The sequence below is a fragment of the Lagopus muta genome, chromosome 5, assembly GCF_023343835.1.
Source record: "Lagopus muta isolate bLagMut1 chromosome 5, bLagMut1 primary, whole genome shotgun sequence".
Taxonomy (NCBI): domain Eukaryota; kingdom Metazoa; phylum Chordata; class Aves; order Galliformes; family Phasianidae; genus Lagopus; species Lagopus muta.
The window spans coordinates 36,256,471-36,277,244 of record NC_064437.1 but is presented as its reverse complement, the minus strand read 5'-3'; the positions used below and the strand labels follow the sequence as shown (position 1 = coordinate 36,277,244).

At 39.8% G+C, this 20,774-nt stretch overlaps 1 protein-coding gene across 2 annotated transcripts in view; it reads left to right on the top strand.

Annotated features, from left to right (window-relative positions):
- BMPR1A (bone morphogenetic protein receptor type 1A) overlaps positions 1 to 20,774 on the top strand; it is an 80,779-nt gene that overhangs the window by 48,677 nt on the left and 11,328 nt on the right. For both annotated transcript variants that reach the window (XM_048944248.1, XM_048944247.1), the window contains 4 exons: positions 6,642 to 6,837; positions 16,129 to 16,291; positions 17,811 to 17,913; positions 19,333 to 19,432. In XM_048944248.1, coding sequence (XP_048800205.1) covers positions 6,771 to 6,837; positions 16,129 to 16,291; positions 17,811 to 17,913; positions 19,333 to 19,432 — 433 coding nt within the window. In that variant the 5' untranslated portion in view covers positions 6,642 to 6,770. The remainder of the gene's footprint in view (positions 1 to 6,641; positions 6,838 to 16,128; positions 16,292 to 17,810; positions 17,914 to 19,332; positions 19,433 to 20,774) is intronic.

Here is a 20,774-nt window from a genome sequence, read left to right as displayed (position 1 = left end):
CATGGCAGACAGAAGGCAATTCATGCAGTTGGAGAAAATGGTGAGAGAGGGTGAAAGGGCGCGTTTCAGCACTTTAAAGTTAGAAGGGCACAAACAAAGGTAACAAACGTAAGAATTACATGCCATTTGGGAAGTACATACCTAAAATCTTGTTTCTGTAGTAAATACACTAGGAAGATTTAGGGAGCGTATAAACAGGAGGGGAAATGACCGTTTATAAGGGTGGATAGTAATAGGACAAGGGGGAATGGTTTTAAACTGAGGCAGGGGAGGTTTAGGTTAGATATTAGGAGGAAGTTTTTCACACAGAGGGTGGTGAGGCACTGGAACAGGTTGCCCAAGGAGGTTGCAGATGCCCTGGAGGCATTCAAGGCCAGGCTGGATGTGGCTCTGAGTAGCCTGGTCTGCTGGTTGGCGACCACGCACATAGCAGGGGATTGAAACCAGATGATGATTGTGATCCTTTTCAACCCAGGCCATTCTGTGATTCCACAATTCTATGATTTGATGGTCTCTTCCGTTACCTCCTCCTAGGAATTATGTGCTCCATGCCCTGTCAGGAAAGTGTGCCCTTCATGTAACAGGTGACATCACAGCAGCAGATTTCACACTGCAGCATAAGGAGCGAGAGCCCTGCGGTGGATGTTACCAAGTTGGCTCTTGTGACCTTGGTCATTACTAATCTGCGCTATCGCTATTTCTGAGCCTCGTCCGCAGTGCTTGTTGAGCGTTTGATTTCGTGCTTAGTTACTGGAAGCCTTGAATAGGAAAAGGCGAAGGAAAATCTGGAGAGGAAGAAAGCAACCGCAGCCCGAGCTGTTCTCCGGGGCTAGAGGTGTTCCGGGGGAAGGCGGCATTGTCATGCTAATGCCCGGGGGCCGAGTTGCGGGGCAGCCATGCGAACAATGGCCGTGGAGCCAGAAAGTCTGCGAGGCACCTCGCCGAGCGGGGCCGGGGGGGCTCGGCGCTGCGCTGCTGGCAGCCGGCCACGGCACTGCGGTCCTCGCTGCCTCGGTCGGGCTGAGGGGAGCGAGAAGAGAGGGCTGCGCCGAGAGGGCCGCCGGTCTGCTTTTCGGTATTCCGCGAGGAAAAGGGCCCGAAGCGCCTCAGCCGAGCGGCTCCGACTCCTCTCTTCCCGAGCTGGAAACAGCACCGTCGGCAGCGGCGGCACCGCCCTCCGGGCGGGGCTCGGCACCACATGGCCCTGCTCGGCGCGGCGGCTGCGCGCACCCGCGGTGCGGGGTGGAGGCGTCACTGCGCTGGGCGAGGCTAGGGGGCTGGCGGGCAGCTAAGGCCGAGGCGGCCGTGTGTGACAATGCTCTGCTACCGCACTGATACACGGGCAGGGTATCAAATACTTGAGACTCCGAACCCAAGTGCGTCCCCAGGCACGTTTGTACAACCGTATGATATTTTCAGTAGCAACATAAGGCATTTTAAGAAAATCTCTTTTTTTTTCAATTCGCATTGACTGGTGTGACAGTAAGGAGCTAGCGAAAATGACAGGTGATAAAAGCAATGAAGGAAGGGTGATAGTGCCTGGAAGAGTGGCAGAAGGGTGATGTTGGCTGGGGTAGGGAGGACACTCTTGCACTTGTGCGAAGGGCAGAATGTCTCAGCCAGCTAGTGGCAAAAACAGCACAGCTGGAAGGGGGAAAATGGGTCAAGATGAATAAAAGTGGTGTAGTGAGGTCTTGTTTGAATATGCCCAAGAGAATGTGTTGTGCTTGTTGCTTGTAACACGTGGGGATAGATCTGAATACCTGATGGCACTGGGAAAATACGTTTGCTGAATTTCATTACTGTTAATTTAATGGCAGAAACTTTGTAGCAGTTAGTTAATTGGAATTCCAGAGTAACAGTAAGATGGACATTGAGGAGTCCAAGGAGTAGCGTCCCCAATTACCTAATTGTGCTGGGCATGGTAAAAAGTAGCTATGCTTTAATTTCTTCATGGTTAACAACTTTGTTTGTGAAGCAGACAGATACGTCATGATTTGGTAGTTTGGTTTCTGAAGTGACTTTCATCCAGCTGCTTAATATCAAGTCCGTTCTTAGCATTAATTCTTCTGCAGAAAACAGTTGTTAGGGTTTATGTTTTCTGAGTGAACTAACCCACTGCTGCTCTAAGTTCATTATAAATACGTTTATAAATATCCACTGAATTAGGTTATATTATGCATTTCAATCTTTTGAGAAGCATGTGACACACTTTATTTAGTATTTCAAATTTTGTAGTAGATTGTGGTTGGTGAAAGAATGTGGAAACCATACTCACAGTCTTGGGTTTTAAATGTGTGAAATCACTAGTATTTTTTAAATAATGCTATATAATCTTCAGTTTAATCAAATTGGTTTTTTGGCCTTGCACAGATAGGTGCATGAACATGTGGATTGGAGTAGTTTTTGTTGATGTCATGCAGCCAATTGGTTTGCAGTAGCCGGCAGTCTTCTCATTGACTCCTGACTTCAAAGATTTCAGTGGTGGTTTTACCTGCATTTACCTGTGTTTTTCATGTGGCGCGTTTGACAGTACTTAAGTATAGTTAGTTTATCTGTTTCAGTATGATGCTTTTTTGTAGTTGTTACAGGCGTGCCTTCCATTAACTACATAGAAACGTGTTTTAAAAAGCAGTCAGAAAAAGAAAAGCACAGAACATCAAACTTGCATTTGAATTGTTGTGTTATGGAATTGACTGAAATGGACTAAATTTGACTTTGATCAAAAGTTAACCTCAGCTCTTTTTATTTATTACAAATAGGAATATGGAGTTAGAAGCACTCACTTGTTTCAGGGTCCGCACCTTTTCTGTCACCTGCAGCTGTATCAGATGGTGGACTTAATTGTTAAGATTCTGGATTAGATTTAGTTAGATTAGCCCAAAAACCTAACCGGGTTTGGAAATAGTCTTCTAATTTCTGCTCTAAATGCATTTTAATGGCTAGATCATACCTACTTGTTGAGATGGTAGTTAGCAGATTGAATACTTGTGTGTCTTTTCTTCTTTATTTACATGTTATGCTTTCAAAGATGATTCTTTTCCTTTCCAACTTTCACTTTATTAATCTTTTTGTCTCCATTCATAGGTCTTTCCTGTTCTCCACATAGTGTTACCAGTCCTCTGCTTATGGTGAATGTATCTGCATTGTCTCTCTTACAGTGCTGTTTCCTCTGGAAAATTTTGAAGGGGGGGTCCTCAAGTTATGTTTGCCTCTGTCTTCCAGCCGCACTGCACTGATGCTTCTAACATCATGTGTTTGGTTAACTATGTCCAAGGACATCAGTACAGTACCTTTATGCATCAACTCCTAAGCTGCTTAAAGAAGAAATGAAACTTTGCCACTGTCATGCTGTTGTATTTCATCCTGGTTCTCATACTCCAGTTCTTCACATGATTCAAATCATTTTTACGTAAAAGCAACACTCAACTGAATTGACAGTTCATGTTTGCCAGAAGAGTTTATCAACAGTCTACTTACTGAGCTTAGTTCTTTAATGAAAAATGATGGATCAAGTTGATTCAATTTTATGTAAGAATTGAGATCCTTTAATGTCGTTTGAACTATGTGAGCAATTTCCATTCTCAGAACTAATTATTGTCTGCACTGCATTGAATTCTTTACTGTTGTTCTTTCAACCAAATTAATGATTGTCTGTGTCATCATATCAGGTGTGTTTTAAAGTTCTAATATTTGTAGTAGAAAAGTTGCTGTTGCATCTGACTGACAGTCTGACATTCTGTTCTACTTCAGGGTTGTGTTTGAAGCTGTTTGTATGATTGAGGTAGCATGTTTATAGTTACCTAAGTCGCATCTTGCCCCCATTATGTGCAGGGACCAAAATTCAATGTTTTTCAATTTTGCTTTGCCAAATGCATTTATCTGGTACTTTATATACTAAAGCAGATGTTTTGAAACGTATTTTGTGTGTTGAAATGAACTTAAGTTCTAATTCTCATTGTTTGACATTTCATATATTCTCTTTTTACAGCACTATCTTGGTGCTATGTTGCGTAGTGTCATACTTTATTGAAAGTTAGGGATGGTGCAGCTCTTTTGGTATTGGGGTCAAGCTGTTAAAAACCACATCTAAAGAACAATTACTCCTAGATTTTCTACTTCAAAAATCACCTTGGACCACATGACACATTTTGTGTCCTTTAGCTTGCTATTTTTGGAGTCATACAAGGTGTAAGGCTAAGATGACCATCCTGGTTCATGAATTCACAGCTGAGGTCCAATGAGAAAAAAAAAGCCACAGTTATAATAACCAAAGCATTATCTTAAATGCTTTTAGGAGGGATAATGATCTACTCTGTAGACAAATTGCACATTGATTTATGAACAAATCACTCAAAAAGATTGTAGTTGAATGCTTCTTCATAGCTATAATGGGAAAAAAAAAAGAGATTAAAGACTTTGGAATCAACTGGTTGGCTTGTGGTTTTGAATTTCTTCAGTGTAACTGAGTTGACAAACACTCTATTAGTTAATTGGTGCCTTAACACATTTGAAGCACTCCCTTAGTTGTGTCCTTCTACACTATTAACAGTCTATTAATAGTCAGGCAGTTTTTGGAGATGTTCCAGCTACTGCATACCTTGGTGTTCTACCATGTGGCTGCAGTCTTCCTTGTTACTGGCAGTCCAGCAGCAGCTCAGGAGAGATGTAACCATGGCCCTTTGTGTTTTGTTAAATGTGGTTTTGTTGTCGTGTTTTTGTCTTGCTTTAATGAAATATATTCTCAGAGGAGGAAATTCTCACACTTAGGGGTGTGGTATAGTATATAGTTCTAGTATAGTACTAGAATAACTAGTCTGTTTTATAACATTCTCAATCTGTTAAACTATGTGGCAGTTGTATCAGTTATCAGAGTGCAAGGTAGTGTTGAGAACTAAATCTTGTCAGGCAATTTCCTTTTTCTGAGAAGGAACAATAAAGGTTTCTAGAGAACTATTTGGCATAGTTCAGCTCAGAAACTGAAATGAAAACAAGAAACGGCTCAGAGGGTGGATGAGAAATGTCTGAAATCTGCTCTGATAGTGTGGCAGAAAAGCTCTGTTGAGTTTTACTGTGATGACTGAGAAGACTGCCCCAACCTGCCTATACTGGGTTTTTGACGCTTGTTTGTTGCTTTTGTAGCCCGGGCAGCAGAACAAGACATGTTCACATATTTCCTATTGTGGCATTTCATGCTGAATTTCTGATTTTTTCATCGGTGTAGCTTAAGTTTCCCTGCCACACCATGAAGTGTTGTCATTGTGGGTACAGCAAGTTTCGTAGTGCCTGTCTGCCAGTGCCTTGAGCCAGCTGGGTTGGACTGAAACACTGGCAGCGGCAGCAAGGTAATGCTAGCAATTATGTGAAGGCGTTGTGCATACGTTTCAGGAGGACAGAAGGGAGTTGCAGTCCTGCAGGGTTTTAGTTTCCGTTTTTGAAATATTCTTTTAAACGGTGATAAGCATTCCGGGGTTGCAGTGATATAATAATTGGGAGTTGGGAAAAAGGATATGTTCTTTGTGTCATTTTGTTACATGTACTTTGATGCGCATACTTATGCGTGGTGAAAATTGAAGTATTAAAGAAAGGAGATGCACACGGGTTGTAAGCTGTTGCGTTTCTAGAGACAGAGGCTGTTGGAGCTCAGAGCACTGGGGCCGTTAGCAAGCACGCTGCCATTCGTGCAGCATGAGGGCGATGCTGCCTGCCTTCCCCGACAGCCCACACCACACTGAGGCTGCTCTGAGCCCACAGCTCAGGGCCTTGCTGCCGCCTGCACCGAAGTGCTTTGTTGCTTCATTAGAGAGAAGTCAGAGATGTGTGAAAAGTAGGGCACGGGTCGGAGGCTGCATGCCCCTTCCCGCCGCAATTGAAGTGACAGACACCTCCCGGCTCTGCCGCTAATTTCCCTCCATGGTGAATGCCTCTGAAGCACTAATTAAAATGAAAAGTTCTCGGGTCTTACGGCAGACAGATTGAGTTATTTCTGGTGGAAGCGGCCACCAGCAGTAATTGCAGCACAAATGCGAGGGTCTGCATTCATGAGCAGCGCCGGGCTGACAGGGGTCAGGGGGTCAGGCCCGCCGAAACAAGAGGCCGCACAAAGGCGGATTCGGGGTTCTCATCTTCCTCCTACAAAATCGCCTTTGTTTCTCTGCAATGTTTAGGTGTTCGAGCTGCTCTCGAGTCTTTTCAGGCCTAATTACGCTTCCTTTTTTAATCACTGTAAAAAGTTCATTCAGCAGAACACAATCAACTACTGCACTTAATAAAGGAGTGGTATTTGACCACTGCGGTCTGGAAAAGTAACTTTTTATTCAATCTAATTTTACATGTTAATCTGTTAAATAGCGCCTGTGATAGCTGTGTGAGTCAAAAAATTAGGATGGCAACTGGTGAGTCAACAAACATCATAATTTTGTTTCAGCCATTAGAACTGCTGTGGGCCTGGTTCTTAGTTATTTTAGAAAATCCTAACTATTACTAATGTTTTTAGTTACTGATCTTAATAAACATCCGCTGCCTTAATTTTATTTTGCAGCAACCTAGTTATCTTCAGTGTGATGGAGAATGTTGAAGTCTTCTTTCCTTGTTTCAGAAATGCAAGTAGTAACTGAACACTACTTTACTGTATCTTTCAGGAAACGAAGTTGGAAAAGTTACAAAATCATCCTTGCAGTTTTGTATTAGGCTTCACCAAACAGACGGAGCTTAACGTTTGTCAAGCAGAAGGGCCACTTGCCTTGCACAGGAAGGATTAAAAGTGAACAATGACTCGACTGAGAGTTTGTGAGCGATTGCTTGGAGCCTATCTGCTTATCATTCTCCATGTTCAAGGTAATTGTATACTAGCTGGAAAAAACCTTGTATTTCATCTGTAACTGAGTATGCATTCTGTTTGCTGTTGTTTTGTTTTGTATATTTTGGTGAGCTCTATGCTCACCAAACACCAAGAACCATTCTTTTTCAGGCAGGTTGGTATGTCTGCCTGACGTGTCAAACACCTACTAAAAGAAAAAAAAGGGAAGATGATAGTGGTCACGTGGAGGTTAGATTATGGAGTATAGAACTGCAAATGCTTGAATAGAGCAGATGCCAGCACAGATACACTGTAGAGAAACTTATATGAGCAGTAAAACTGAAGAAATTCTGCGTTGTGACCTCTTGGATTTCAGTTTCCTATATGTGTATCTGAGCCCTTCAAATTTGACCCACTGTAGAAACTGCAGTGTGGAATTCTCCATATTTTTTTTTTTTAACACAACAGCCGAGACAGTTCAGCATTAACTGAACAAACCATTTCTGCTCACTCAATTGGATGTGCTGAGGGTACATGGTGTTCATAATAGCCTGGTTTTTGGTTAGTGAAGTATTTGTGAGTCTATTGTCTGTCTGGTCATGAATTACCAATAAGCTCTGGAGATACGATTATCACTAGGACTTCTATTCCTCTCTTGAGTTAGGTTAAATTAAAAAGAAAACCAGTGTGCCTGTCTTCTTGTTGTGACTTGATACAGAGTTGAAGCTTATAACTTTTAAGATTATAAATTTTAATATTATAATAACTGTCAAGACTACAACTAGTTAGGGGGGAAGAAAGTAAGTTGGCTGTATGTTGTTCTGATGGGTGGATAAGAATCTCATTCTTGTTAGTTACAATGGTATCAGTGAAGCTATTTTAATAATTTTTATCTGGGAACTGCCCTAGTTTCTAACCTGCATGGGGAGAAATGCTTACACAGGTCACCAGGCTTTCCTAAGCAATACATATAAATGATATTTCAAATGAACAGTGGAAATATATTATGCTATCTGTGCTGATTGCAGCTTTGGTGTGGCAAGGGGCAGCCTGGCAAGGCTGTGACACAAAAGTATTTTCTTTGAATTGACTGTGGAGGAGCTGGTCAGCTACACTATGTCTTAAAATAATGAGGAATGCTTCTGTGCAGGGCAGATCATCTGTCAGCTTATTGCAGTATCGTTCTGCTCACTTGTTCACAGCTAAAGTTTTGTGGAACACAAGTCCTCTCTCTGGATACGTGCAAAACTTCGTCAGAAGTATTTAAGGCTAAAGTTCTTGTGCATGCACGCACTTTGGGTCTGAGGAGGAGCAAGGGGCTTGATTTGAAGCTTTGCAATTGTAGTGAATATTTCAAGGTTGTAGGCAATAAAACAATCAGAAATGTAGGATTCTCACATCTTAGTTAACTTGGGAGAGGGAAATCCTTAATACCAGTCCCACATCCTATTGTGAATGTGCAATTTTTTAATTAACAAGAATTAATTGAATCTATTTAGACAGAAATAGCTTAGGTTGCATGTAGTTGAAGTTTAGAGTACAGATTCACTTCTATTTACAAATAGCTGTAAGATAATTAAATTTATTCCTGCTAGCAATCTCAGTAAAGGAAACTTTGGAGAGAAATCAGGAAAAATAAAATTTGTGATGACTGCAGTCAAGCATAGAACAGGCTGCCTGAGAAGCTGTGCCTTACCTGTCCTTAGGGCTGTCCAAACCTTGATTGGAAGACTTTGAGCAACCAAGTCTAACTTACAAGTTGGACCACCTTTGACCAAGTGGTATCAGGGACACATCAATGGAACAGAAAGATCTGTTCCACTCTGGATTATTCTCAGATATAGTAATTTGTAGTAGAGCTTGTTCCACTAGCATTTTACTCAAAAGCAATACTAACTGGAAAAACAAATTTGTTTCTCTTTCATATCTCCCTAGTTACAAATGGAAATAAGATAAATGTAGAGATCTCAAAGTGACTTAAAATTCAACTACATTCTTTCTGATAACAATGCTTGAATGAATATTTTCTACTATATTATAATAATAAATTTCACTTAATTAATTTGAAATACTCTGTATTCTAAAAAAAAAAAATCTGCCTCTGAAGAAGGAATTACTCTTAAGAATATCTCTTGACTTTCATATCAATACAGGGAAAGGTCTGAAAGCCCTGAGAAAATTGAGCTATCTGAAATGTTGCTTCTTTGATGCAAATTGCCTAAAGGCTTGTCTTCAAACACATGAAATGTATTGGGGAAGAGGGGGTAAAAACAGAAGGAAAAAAACAAAAACAAAACAAAGACCCAGTCATCTATACACTTGTTGGATTCTTGGGGGAATCTGGTTTAGGGCAATGTGGAACAAATAAACGGATAGTTACAAGTATTATCTTAGGAAAGAGGATTGCATCTTCTTTTTAGCTTATGGAACACTGCCCTGGTTGAGAAATGATCAGAAATGGATGTGAATAGCAGAGGATTAAATTTAATAGCCTTTATTTAAAAAACAAAAGGCACAAACCATTTCTGTATTTCTTTTCTCATTGTGGAAGACCTTTACAATATCATCATAGATGTAACTTAGTCTCCATTCACTACTGCTTTACATAGACAACCAGCTACTTTTGCTTATCTTAGGCAAGAATTCATCACCTTCAACTACAATTAAGCACTGTAGTAAATGGGTATTTGTCTTACTGCTAGTGCAGGTTTTCATTTCACAGAACCAGTTTTACTTCAGAGTAGCAATCCTTGTTTTATACAGTACCATTATGAGCAGAACTAATCAAAGTATGCAATGGGCTGTTTCAGTAGCTTCTAGTATACTTAAAAATGTTCTCCTAAATTTTAAACTTAGATATAATTATAATGTAATATTAGACACCTGATTCATCACATTTTTGTATGTTCCTCAGGCGGAACACCAGTATATTACATCATCTAAATTAGTTAACAAAAAAATTGCATTCAATATATATGAAGAAAATTTTATTGAAACTTAAATTTTAAAACCTTCTTCAGTATTAAGACTTAAAGTTGGTACTGTCAATTAGTGAACAGAAAATAAATCTGTTCATGTTTGTTTTCAGTATCATGCTTCCTGTTACTTGTATGGTCAAGAAATCTATGTCCATGTGGAGACTGGTCATGACTGGTGTTCCCTAGGGGGTCAGTCTTAGGAGTGGTGCTCTTTAATATCTTTATCAACTAGCTAGAATGGTTGTATCAAGTGCACCCTAAGCAAGTTTGCTGATGACACCAAGCTGAGCAGTGCAGCTGACACAATAGAATGAAGGGATGCCATCCAGAGGGACCAGGGCAAGCTCAGTAAGTGGGGATGTGAAAATCTAATGAGGTTTAACAAGACCAAGAGCAAGGTGTTGCATTTGGGTCAGGGCAGTCTCGGATGGGCACAGGATAGGAGAAGAACTCATCAAGAGCAGCCCTGCACAGAGGAACTTGGGGATCCTGGTAGACAAAAAGCTGAACGTGATCCAGCAGTGTGTGCTTGCAACCCAGAAAGGCCAACTGCATCCTGGACTGCATTAAAAGAGTGGCTAGTAGGGAGAGGGAGGGGGTTGTCCCCCTCTGCTCTGCCCTTGTGAAGCCCCATCAGAAGTATCGTGTCCAAGCCTAGGGTCCCCCGTGAAGGAAAAACATGGAGCTGTTTGAGGAGGTCCAGAGGAGGGCCACAAAGATGCTCAGTGGGCTGGAGCACCTCTTTTGTGAAGAAAGATTGAGGAATGTGGGCTCAGTTAGCTTGGAGAAGTATCTGGGGAGACCTCACTGCAGCCTTCTAGTGCTTGCGAGGGGCTTATAAGCAGGAGGGGGGCTGACTTTCAATGTGGTCTGATAGTGATAAGAAAAGGGGGTTTGGCTTTAAACTAAAAGAGGGGAGATTTAGGTTAGCAGTTAGGCAGTATTTTTCTTATTCCGAGGATGGTGAAGTACTGGAACAGATTTCCCACAGGAATTGTGGACACCTTGTCTCTGGAGGTATTCAAAGCCAAGCTGGATGGGGGGCCCTGGGCAGCCTGATCTGGTAGGTGACAGTTGCCCATGGCAGGGGGCTTGGAACTGTGTGATCTTTATGATCCTTTCCAACCTAAGCTATTCTATGATTGAAAATTATTGTGTTGAAAATAGTTTATTGAACTTTAATGCACTTTATGAATTTCATGTTTTGTGTTTAAGTTCAGTAACTAACCTGAAAAAATCTGTATGTTCTAAAATCTGCAGAAGGAACTTAATTTTTCAGGGTCTGATTTATTGCTTAGGAACGTCATATTTCTGTTTACCTGTGTTCTTCCCAACTCATGGTTCCATATATCTTTAAAACATTGGCAGCAAACTTGTTAAATTATTGTCAATTAAAACTTGTTAAATTATTGGTAAATATTTCTTCTAATTAAGTTACTTCAATGGATTGTGAAGAGAGTATATATATCTGTATCTTACTTACACTAAATTTGAGATTAACTTTGTTTTTCAGAAGTACTCTTAATGTAAGCTGTAATGCAGTGAACTGTTTTTTTTTAATTTTTTAAATTTTTTAAAGTAAATTAGAAGTAAAATCCTTTTTTCTTTTTCTCTTGTATTTAATATACATGAACAGAGAGTATTCTTCAGAAGTGACTGTTCTGGGGAAGGGAAGTAGGACCAGAGGTGGGTGTTGCTGGTTGAAGCGCTGTTATGTTAAACTATGCGGCCTACCTCGTGGGGCAGCCAGAGGGTGGCAGTGAAGGGTTTTAAACAAGCAGTCTGGGAACTTCTGATTTTTGTTGTTGTTTTTGTTTTGTTGTCATTGTTTGTTTTTTAAGGAACCAGTTCTGCTAGGTGGAGCTGCCTATAACATGCCTGGCCTTCAGAGATCACAGGCTTGACATATTTATTTAAAAAAAAAAAAAAAGGCAGCTCTATAGAAACTTAAAGGTTAAAAATACCAGAATGCAGAGCTCATGGAAGTATTGAAGATACTTAATTTGTATCCATAACACTGATTTTCTGTGTTACTGTGTTTTTAATGGAAAGTGCTGTTACTTTGTTCAATCTGTGCCCATTATACCAAGGTTTGTGTACAGTACATCTTGGAAACTTCTCATCAGTAGAATGGTGACAGGCCCTGGCTGTAATATCTCCTTTTTTCTAAGGAAGACCTATTTAACATAAGAGGTATTTAGAGTACTATAGTTCTGTTAGGAAAAATCCCTTTTAAGGATAATTTATTTTGGAATGAAAGTGTTTTCATGTATAATGTCAGTATAAACTAGAGGAAAGTGATACTATTATGAATTCAGCAGAAAACTTCTGAACAACTTGAGTGGACTACCTGGACTTGTGCAAAGCATTGGATACTGGTTTGCATGGTGTTCTGGTCACCAAAATGGAGGAAAATGGATGTGATGGATGGACCACTCTCTGGATAAGGAATTGGCTGGATGGTTGCACTCAGAGAGTTGTGGTCAGTGGCTAGATGTCCAAGTGAAGATTGGTGGTGTTGGGAGCAATGCTATTTAACATCTTTGTAGGCAGCATGGACAGTGGGATTGAGTGCACCCTCAGCAAGTTTTCAGGTGACACCAAGTGAGTGGTGCAGTTGACACACTAGAGGGAAGAGGTGCTATCCAAAGGGACCTGGACATACTTGAGAGGTGGGCCCATGCCAACCTCATCATATTCAACAAGACCAAGGGTCAGGGCAGAGAGCAGCCCTGAGGAGAAAGATTTGGGAATGTCATTTGATGAAAAATTGAACACGAGCCAGCAGTGTGCACTTGCAGCTAGAAGGCAAACCGTATCTTGGGTTGCATCGAGAGAAGTGTGACCAGCAGGTCGAGGGAGGTGATTTTGCGCCTCTACTTTGCTCTGGTGAGACCTGGATACTGTGTCCAGTTCTGGAGCCTCCAACACAGCAAAGATATGGAGTTGTTGGAACAGGTCCAGAGGAGGGCCACAAAGATTATCAGAGTGTTGGAGCACCTCCTGTACAAGGACAGGCTGAGACGGCTGTGGCTCTTCGGCCTGGAGAAGGAAGGTTCCAAGGAGACCATACAGCAGTCTTCCAGTACTTGAAGGGGGCCTACAGGAAAGATGGGGAAGGACTTTTTATAAGGGGAGGTAGCGAGAGGGTGAGTCGAGGGTGAGGGGAAATGGTTATAAAGTGGAAGAGGGTAGATTGAGACTAGATATTAGGAAGAAATTGTTTACTGTGAGAGTGGAACAGGTTGACCAGTGAGGTTATGAATGCCACCTCCCTGGAAGCATTCAAAGCCAGGCTGGATGTGACTTTGAGCAACATGATCTAGAGGGTGATGTCCCTGCCTATAGCAGGGGAGTTGGAACTAGGTGATCTTAAATGTCCCTTCCAACCCAAACTGTTCTATGATTCTCTGAATTCAGTAACTAGTTCTAGCATTACAGCTTGATTTGTGGAGGATAGTTGATTATGAAATCACAGGCATAATTTTGGTTGAAGTAAACACAGAACATATGAGGCAATGTGGCAATGGTATGGAGGAAATGCTAAACTGTTGGCTTGAAGTTTCATCAGCTTCTCTGTGGTTGTGTGAGAATGTTTGAGCTCACCAGCACTGACATTTGGTTCTGGCTGTGACCTTCCAACCAGTTCCTTATCTACTGAATAGTCCACCCTTCAAATCTATTTCCCTCCAGTTCAGAGATAAGGATGTTGTGGGGTGACCATGTCAAAGGCCATGCAGAAATCCAGGTAGATGACATCAGTTAGTTACCTTCTGTTGCCATCACTCCATCATACAAAGCCACTAGATTGGTCAGGAACAGCGTTCCCTTGGTGAAGCCATGCTGGCTGTTTGGGATCACCTGCTCATCCTTCGTGTGCCTTGACATGCCTTTCAGGAGGATCTGCTCTATGATCTTTCTAGGCACAGAAGTGAGGCTCATCGGCCTGTAGTTCCCTTCCTCCCTTTCTTGTAAATAGGAATGATGTTTCCTGCTTTTCACAAATCTTGCTATATAAAGCATCCCTAAAGAATTAAGAGGAAAAATGTATTTTATTTTTATTATTTTGTATTTATGAAAGACTGGTAGACACTAGTCTTCCTGCAGCGTTAGTTTAGGAAAAATAATACTGCTTGAAAAATGCCAGACAGGGCTTAAAATTTAGATGGCACCTTTACACTGGCAGGGAAAATGAAAACTGTCCTTCGATAATTTATAGATATTTCTGTCAAAAAGTTCTGGGGAACTATATGGTTATGTTAGCCTGAACCTATTACAAATTGCAGTTTCATATTTTGTTTATTCTCATAAGAGCTGGGAGCAGCCCTACATTAATGGGCTTGGTATCTTCTAACAAATTGAAAAAATGCCTTTAATGTGCAGAGTAGGAAGATGGATGAGTGTCTGTGAGATGTAGGTCGTAAAGTATTCAGACTTCGAACATGTGGAATTTCCCTGAAGATATAAGGGGTTTTACAATATTAACTATTTAGTTCCTAAATTAAGGAAATATATCTTGGTAGTTGGACACAAATAAGAAGGAAAAATAATATTTGTGTTTATGCAGTGGCTTTTCCTTCAAGTAAATAGTAAGTAGAATTACCGTTTCTCTGAGCAGGTCAGGATTTCTCGGAAGTGAGAGCAGTGTTGTGTAACATCTGCAGCACGGTATTACAATGATCTTACAGTTTTTGCTGGGCTGAAAACTGTAGAAAGAGAGAAAGGACAGATGTGGATGAGTGGGCACTTGAGAAGTGCAGAATTCCTTTTGATTAAATCTGAAATACCTGTTGCACGAGTAAAGGTGGTGTGCATGGATGTTGCTGAAGTACTGTTGGAAACTGTTTCAAATAAAACATGGCTAAGTGATCCGAGTTTTTAGCTAAAACAGGGAGGTACTCTTAATTGTATCTGAAGAAGATTCACTTACAGTGAAATAGCTGAATTGGGGCTGCACTCCCTACTATATTTAGAACACATTTAGATATTTAGAACACTACTATTCACACATTTTGACAATGGATGTTAGAACAGAGTCGTGCAGAAAGTGATAGCTGCACATATTATCAGTCTTCTTTGCACATCTGTCAGCCACAGTGCAACATTAGAGTAACGTCTTCGTTTCTCTACAGTTAGTGGTCTAGGAGTTCACCAAGAAGCCCCAAGAATCTGTTATGAATCCATGAGCTTCCTCCAAAATGTTTTATTCTGCGATACATTGAAAGTGTTCATTGTGACAGACCTTTTTGAGAGGTACTGAGGTACTTGCACTTGCTGGGTTGTAACTGATTTTTTAAAAGCTTCCATCAGTATGAACTGGCTGCTCTTTTCTATTGCACAGTAAGCATCTCACACAGATTGGCTGTAAATTTGGTCAGTGCAGGTGAGTCTGTTCACAGTTCTTCTGATTTTGTTCGGCTTACGCTTTGAGGACTTAAAATACCAAGAATAGTGTTGGGGCAACTCTTGGAAAAAGTTTTTTTCATGGTGATGTTACATGCAGTAGAGCTGAAGGAAACAGATGAAGATCATCTCTCATAGTGGTCACAAAGCATATTCCAAATGAGGCAGTTCCAGTTTTTTTTTTCTGGATGTTCTTCCTCAGAAGACAGATGATGTTTTTCTTATGAATTCCTACATTCAGAAAAGCACTTTCATAATACAAAGTAGAGTAAATGATGCTCAAGTCTACTAATGCCAAGCAACTGAAGGCTACTTGGGAACATTATTTAGCCCTATTTTTGTTCTCTGAAAGCTCATTTGTGAGAATGTTCATGTCATTTATGGAAATCTAATTTGCAAACAAGATTTACCTTAGCTCTGTTTTGAAGTACTAATGCATGCAGAGATCAAAAAAACCCAAGAGATTCTGGAGTTATTAATGCTCTTCTATGAGACCGTGAGTCCATAAAAAATGACTTCAGTTCAGAGAATTACAAAATTGCATATTAAGTGTGTTTGGTCATGCATAAAATTATGCTGTTGTGGTTACCCAGCAGCCAGCCTCTTGGCTTTCTGAGCACAGGAATGAGAAAGGCTTTCTGCAGAAAATTCTTACCAGCCTTGCATTACTACTTTTCTGCCCCACCTCAAAAAGGAAAAATATCCTGTTTATATTGATTGTGGCTAAGATTGTGATTTGCTGCTCAGAAACAAAATATGAGCTAGATGTTTCTAGAATAGAATGTTTAACTCGAAGTTGTGTCATTCTCAGGTTCTAATATCTTGTATAATGCAGTTACATGATAATAAAAGCTTTCTGTTGTAGCAGATTTTTCTCTGAAATTCCTAACCAGTTCTCAGAGTTGCAGAAAATACATATTCTTTTATTTTTATTGTTTAAATGTCTAGGACAAAATCTAGACAGCATGCTCCATGGCACAGGAATGAAGACAAATCCTGACCAAAAGAAACAAGGAAATGGGGTAACACTTGCTCCAGAAGACACCTTACCATTTCTTAAGTGCTACTGCTCAGGACATTGTCCAGATGATGCTATTAATAACACATGCATGTAAGTATTGTACACAGGACAAAACAGGCTCTTTGAGGAGGCTTTTTGCTCATGAGAGCGTGAAGTATCTCTACTGTCAGGTGATTTGGTTGTAATTCAGTGGTACTGTGAAAAGCTGAGAGCTAAAATCCACAGTCGTCTGTATATAAACAATGCTGCTTTTACTAGAACCATTTGCAACGAGTCATTTTGCCCCAGCAACTGCTTGGAAAAACTGAGTTTTTAAGTGACCTGTAGCATTTTAGAACTGGGTAAACATTAAATAATGAAAATCTAAACCTTCTGTTTTGATTATATTGCCTGTTACTGTCATTTTTTCAGTTTAAAAAAAAAAAAAAAAAAAGAGTTTGTGTTACATGTGCATTTACTGAGTATTTTTCATGTTATATTTTAAGGTATAGAGATGGGTGAGGGAAAGACAGGCTTTAAAAAAGTTTTTGAACATAGGAGCAGCTGGGTAGCTTTAACTTGGATAAGGCACAGGTATCTTACAAGGATCATTGATTGTATGCCCCCTTAGGATGTTTGATGTTTTTACTTTCATTTCTTTGATTGTTCCTGACTCTTTGTTCTCTGTTTTTTCATTCACCTTCCCATCTTTAAAGAAACGTGGAAACTCGTCCTTAAGAACTGATCTAAAGATAGATCATAGCAAGTATTGCGCTTTCTAATGAAATTTGACTATTTACAATATTAAGAGCCTCTAAAGCTGTTGCTTGGCATATAATGTAGCTTTTATGGATCAAATCTTGATAATGCATTCTGAAACATAAATTCACATAGTATTTTAGAAACATAGTTCTCCAGCTAGAAAATGTTCATAGATCACTCAGATTTTTTATCTCTAAATTCCCTTACTGCTTTTCTTTTGCTTTTTATCGCCCTCTACTGTATAAAGTCAGTGTAGGCCTTCATTATTACTTTTTTTTTCCATCTGAAGTTACTAATGGGAATAAAACAATTATTCTGAAATAACACTGTTCATTTCTTTACCTTAATTTAAACAGTCCTATTCAGAAACTGGTTGTGAGTGTTCTGCTCAGAGTTACATTTTGGATGCTGTTTGTATGTTGTTTACTCTTTGGTAGTGTCTTTCATTGAAGGAGCTTCACAGAAGAGACATGGGAATTTGGGGGTTTTGTTGTTTGGTTTTTTTTTTTTTTTAAACATATAAATTTGTAAACCAGTGAGCTTGCTTGGTCTCATCTCTGCACATCCACGTTCCTCAGTTGTTTCTGAACAACTGTCTGTGTGATTGGTTTAAAAAAAAATAAATAAATAGTTGGGGAAAATTGGAGTGTAAAGGCAGAAATTTGAGTGGAAATATCCCTGCAGTCTTTTATTTGAAAATACTGGGAGAGGGGAGAAGGAATGGTGATCTCAAACTGTGTGGTAGCCACTACTACAGACAGTTATTTTTGTTTTAGAAACTGCAATGCTTAATTAATTCATAGTCGTCTAATGCTGCATATCAGACAGCAGACAGGTTGGTAAAACACATCTAATTTGTTTATTCCAGAACTAATGGGCATTGCTTTGCTATCATTGAGGAAGATGAACATGGGGAACCAACACTTGCTTCTGGCTGCATGAAGTATGAAGGTTCAGACTTCCAATGCAAGGTAAAAAGGAGACACTGTTAAAATTGGAAATATCCATGGAGTTTATTTAGGAAAACTGCATAAGTAATTTAAATCTCTGTAATTTGACTGCAGTCGTAATGTTTTACATGTTGCTGTTCCACTGAGGAGATTGGGATTCTTTATGGGTTTTTGAGCAAAGATTAGAGTAAAATCCAGGCTTTTTAGAGCTCCCTGCAAGTAGTTCCAATTTGGTGACAAAATGAACAGAGGACAACAACCTTTTACTTCTATCAGCTGTTTCTTTAGTTGAAGAAGCAATTTTATAGTAAAACTAATTGATCCAGGGAGCTTGTTATAGTTTGGGATTTCTTGATTGTCTGAAGTTGTAACTTCTTGTTTTCTTCAGTTCATTTGACAGGAGAGTACTAACCTTAAGCATCTATGTCCACAGGTTACAAGAGTTCCCTTAAAGTTAGATGAACATGCACACAATTTAGCAAATGTCTATGTTCTTCTGTTAGATACATAGCTTTTTTCCTTATCAGAGAGGTTATTTATAATTAGTTGCATATAACTTGCTTTCAATTTGAACTGCTGTGTTTAAATAGAGCAAAGCCTATAGAACTCCTTATCTGTTACAGAAATAGGAACTGAAAATGCAGCTAATAGAGCAGGGATTTGTTTAGAAGAAGGGGATATAACATTAGCTGAGGAACTGCCTTTTTCCTTTGTCACATTCCTTATGTTAAACAAAGCTGATAGAAATAATCACCAGCTGTATTGCTCTTTTTAATTTTTTTTATTTATTTTATTTTTGCCAAAATGCTATCTCTGTTTTGAATACTCAGAATATCTTTCTTGTAAGCATTCTTGACTCCAGTAAGAGAGGTGAAAGTTTAACATTACTGCAAATCAGACCTGAGGTATCACGATGGCCTGCTGAAATTGTTCTTCTGTTTGTAGTAGTGCCTTACCTCCAGGTTAGGTTACATGCTATTCCATCTTTTATATATTGTTCTGAAAGTGTTCTCGAAGCAAATAGTGCTGCTGTGGTGAATGCAGTTGAAATTTCTAAAGCAGTTGGCTTTTCTGTCATAAGAGTAGTATTTATTTAATATATATTAACTGCTGTTGGCTAACCTTAAAAATTCTACAGTATATGAAATAGCCAGCTAAATTGCATGTATTTACTTTTGTGCTGTAATGTGAAAAAGAAGCAATACACTTGTTTAACATTTGCACCCAAAGAAATTAGATGGTACTTTTCTACCACTGTAAAGGTTTCATGCATTAAATGATGGAGTTGAACTGTTTTCTACTGGGATTTGTTTGTTTGTTTGTGTTTTTAAATTAAGATGACCTAAACTTTTGTTTCTGCTGAGTTGTATCAGTAGGATTTCCAGTGCTTGTCCTAGCTGGTCACTTCAGAATCTGAATGTTCCAATTTTCCTTCAACAGGACTCACCAAAAGCACAATTACGTCGGACGATTGAGTGCTGTCGGACTGACTTCTGCAATCAGGATTTACAGCCAACATTACCACCGCTCGATAGTACAGGTAAACAGCTCCTAAGCGTTCACATTGCTGCTGCTACTGTGTGTGTTCTCTGCTTCTTGATCAACACAAGGAGAAAACGTAATAACAGTATTGCAGTAGTGTGTTTTTTTTTTTCCCTAAAGTCATTTTGATTTGAAGCTCTTTATTATTCTTCACTCTTTATTTCTAGTTTTCTGGCATTTCAAAGCTAAGTATGTTTCTCCACAGTCACGATATTTTTACTCTTAGCTTGTTCACTTATATCTTGATCTGCATGTGATCTTCTGATCTGTTTATTTACATTAAGATTCCAACAACCCTTCTCTTCTTTAGACTGAGCAGTCCCAATTCCCCCAGCCTTTTTTCACAGGAGAGGTGCATCAGTCCCTTCAGCATCTTTGTAGCCCTTTGCTGGACTTTCTCTGTGATGTCCATGGTGTCTCTCCTGTGAGCATGGAGCCCAGAACTGTTCTCAAAATGTGTCCAGTGCTGGACAGGGAACAATGGTCACCTCCCTCGGCTTATTGGCAATGCTCTGCCTAAAGCAGATGAGGACACAGATAGACTTCTTTGTGGCAAAGGCACATTGCAGGCTCATGAATACATTTTTTTTCAAATTTGCAGTGATCTTATCATTAAAACTGTTTCCTCTAAACCAAAAGCAGTGGTGGTTTACAGTGGTAACATTGGCTGCAAGCTGAAGTTTTAAAATGGAGATTTTTCACCTGACACACAGTTCTCAAACTGTTCCATTCACAGAATCACAGAATGTCAGGAATTGGAAGGGATCATGGAGGATCATTTAGTCCCATCCCCCTGCTGGAGCAGGAACACCTACATTAGGTCACGTAGGAGCATGTCCATGCAGTTTTTCAGTGTCTCCAGATAAGGAGACCCCACAACCTCTCTGGGCAGCCTGTTCCTGTGTTCTGTTACTGTGAAGAAGTATTTTTTTCATATTTATGTGTAAACTCCAATGTTCCAGCTTGCACCCATTGGCCGTCGTCCTGTCATTGGGGATTTTTCGCATAAGCATTTTGTGTTTATTTAACCTGATGGTGATTAATGACAGTAATATGGCATTTCCTCATAGCTTTGATGGTCTGTTTTTTACACCTAAAATAGTCAGTGTCTGGACTGCAATTGCTCTGCCTGTGGTTTGTTTTTTTTAAATAAATTAACTTTGTGTTAATGGATAAATGAATCTCATACTCTTGTAGATTGATCACTTCCCTCTTTTTCTGTGAACCAGCTACTTTTACCTCCATTTTTAAGACTGCAAAAGCACATGAATTTCAAAGAATACTGAACACCTTAAAAATTGTATAAATTCCTTATTCTCTTCTGTATAACGTTGGACCCT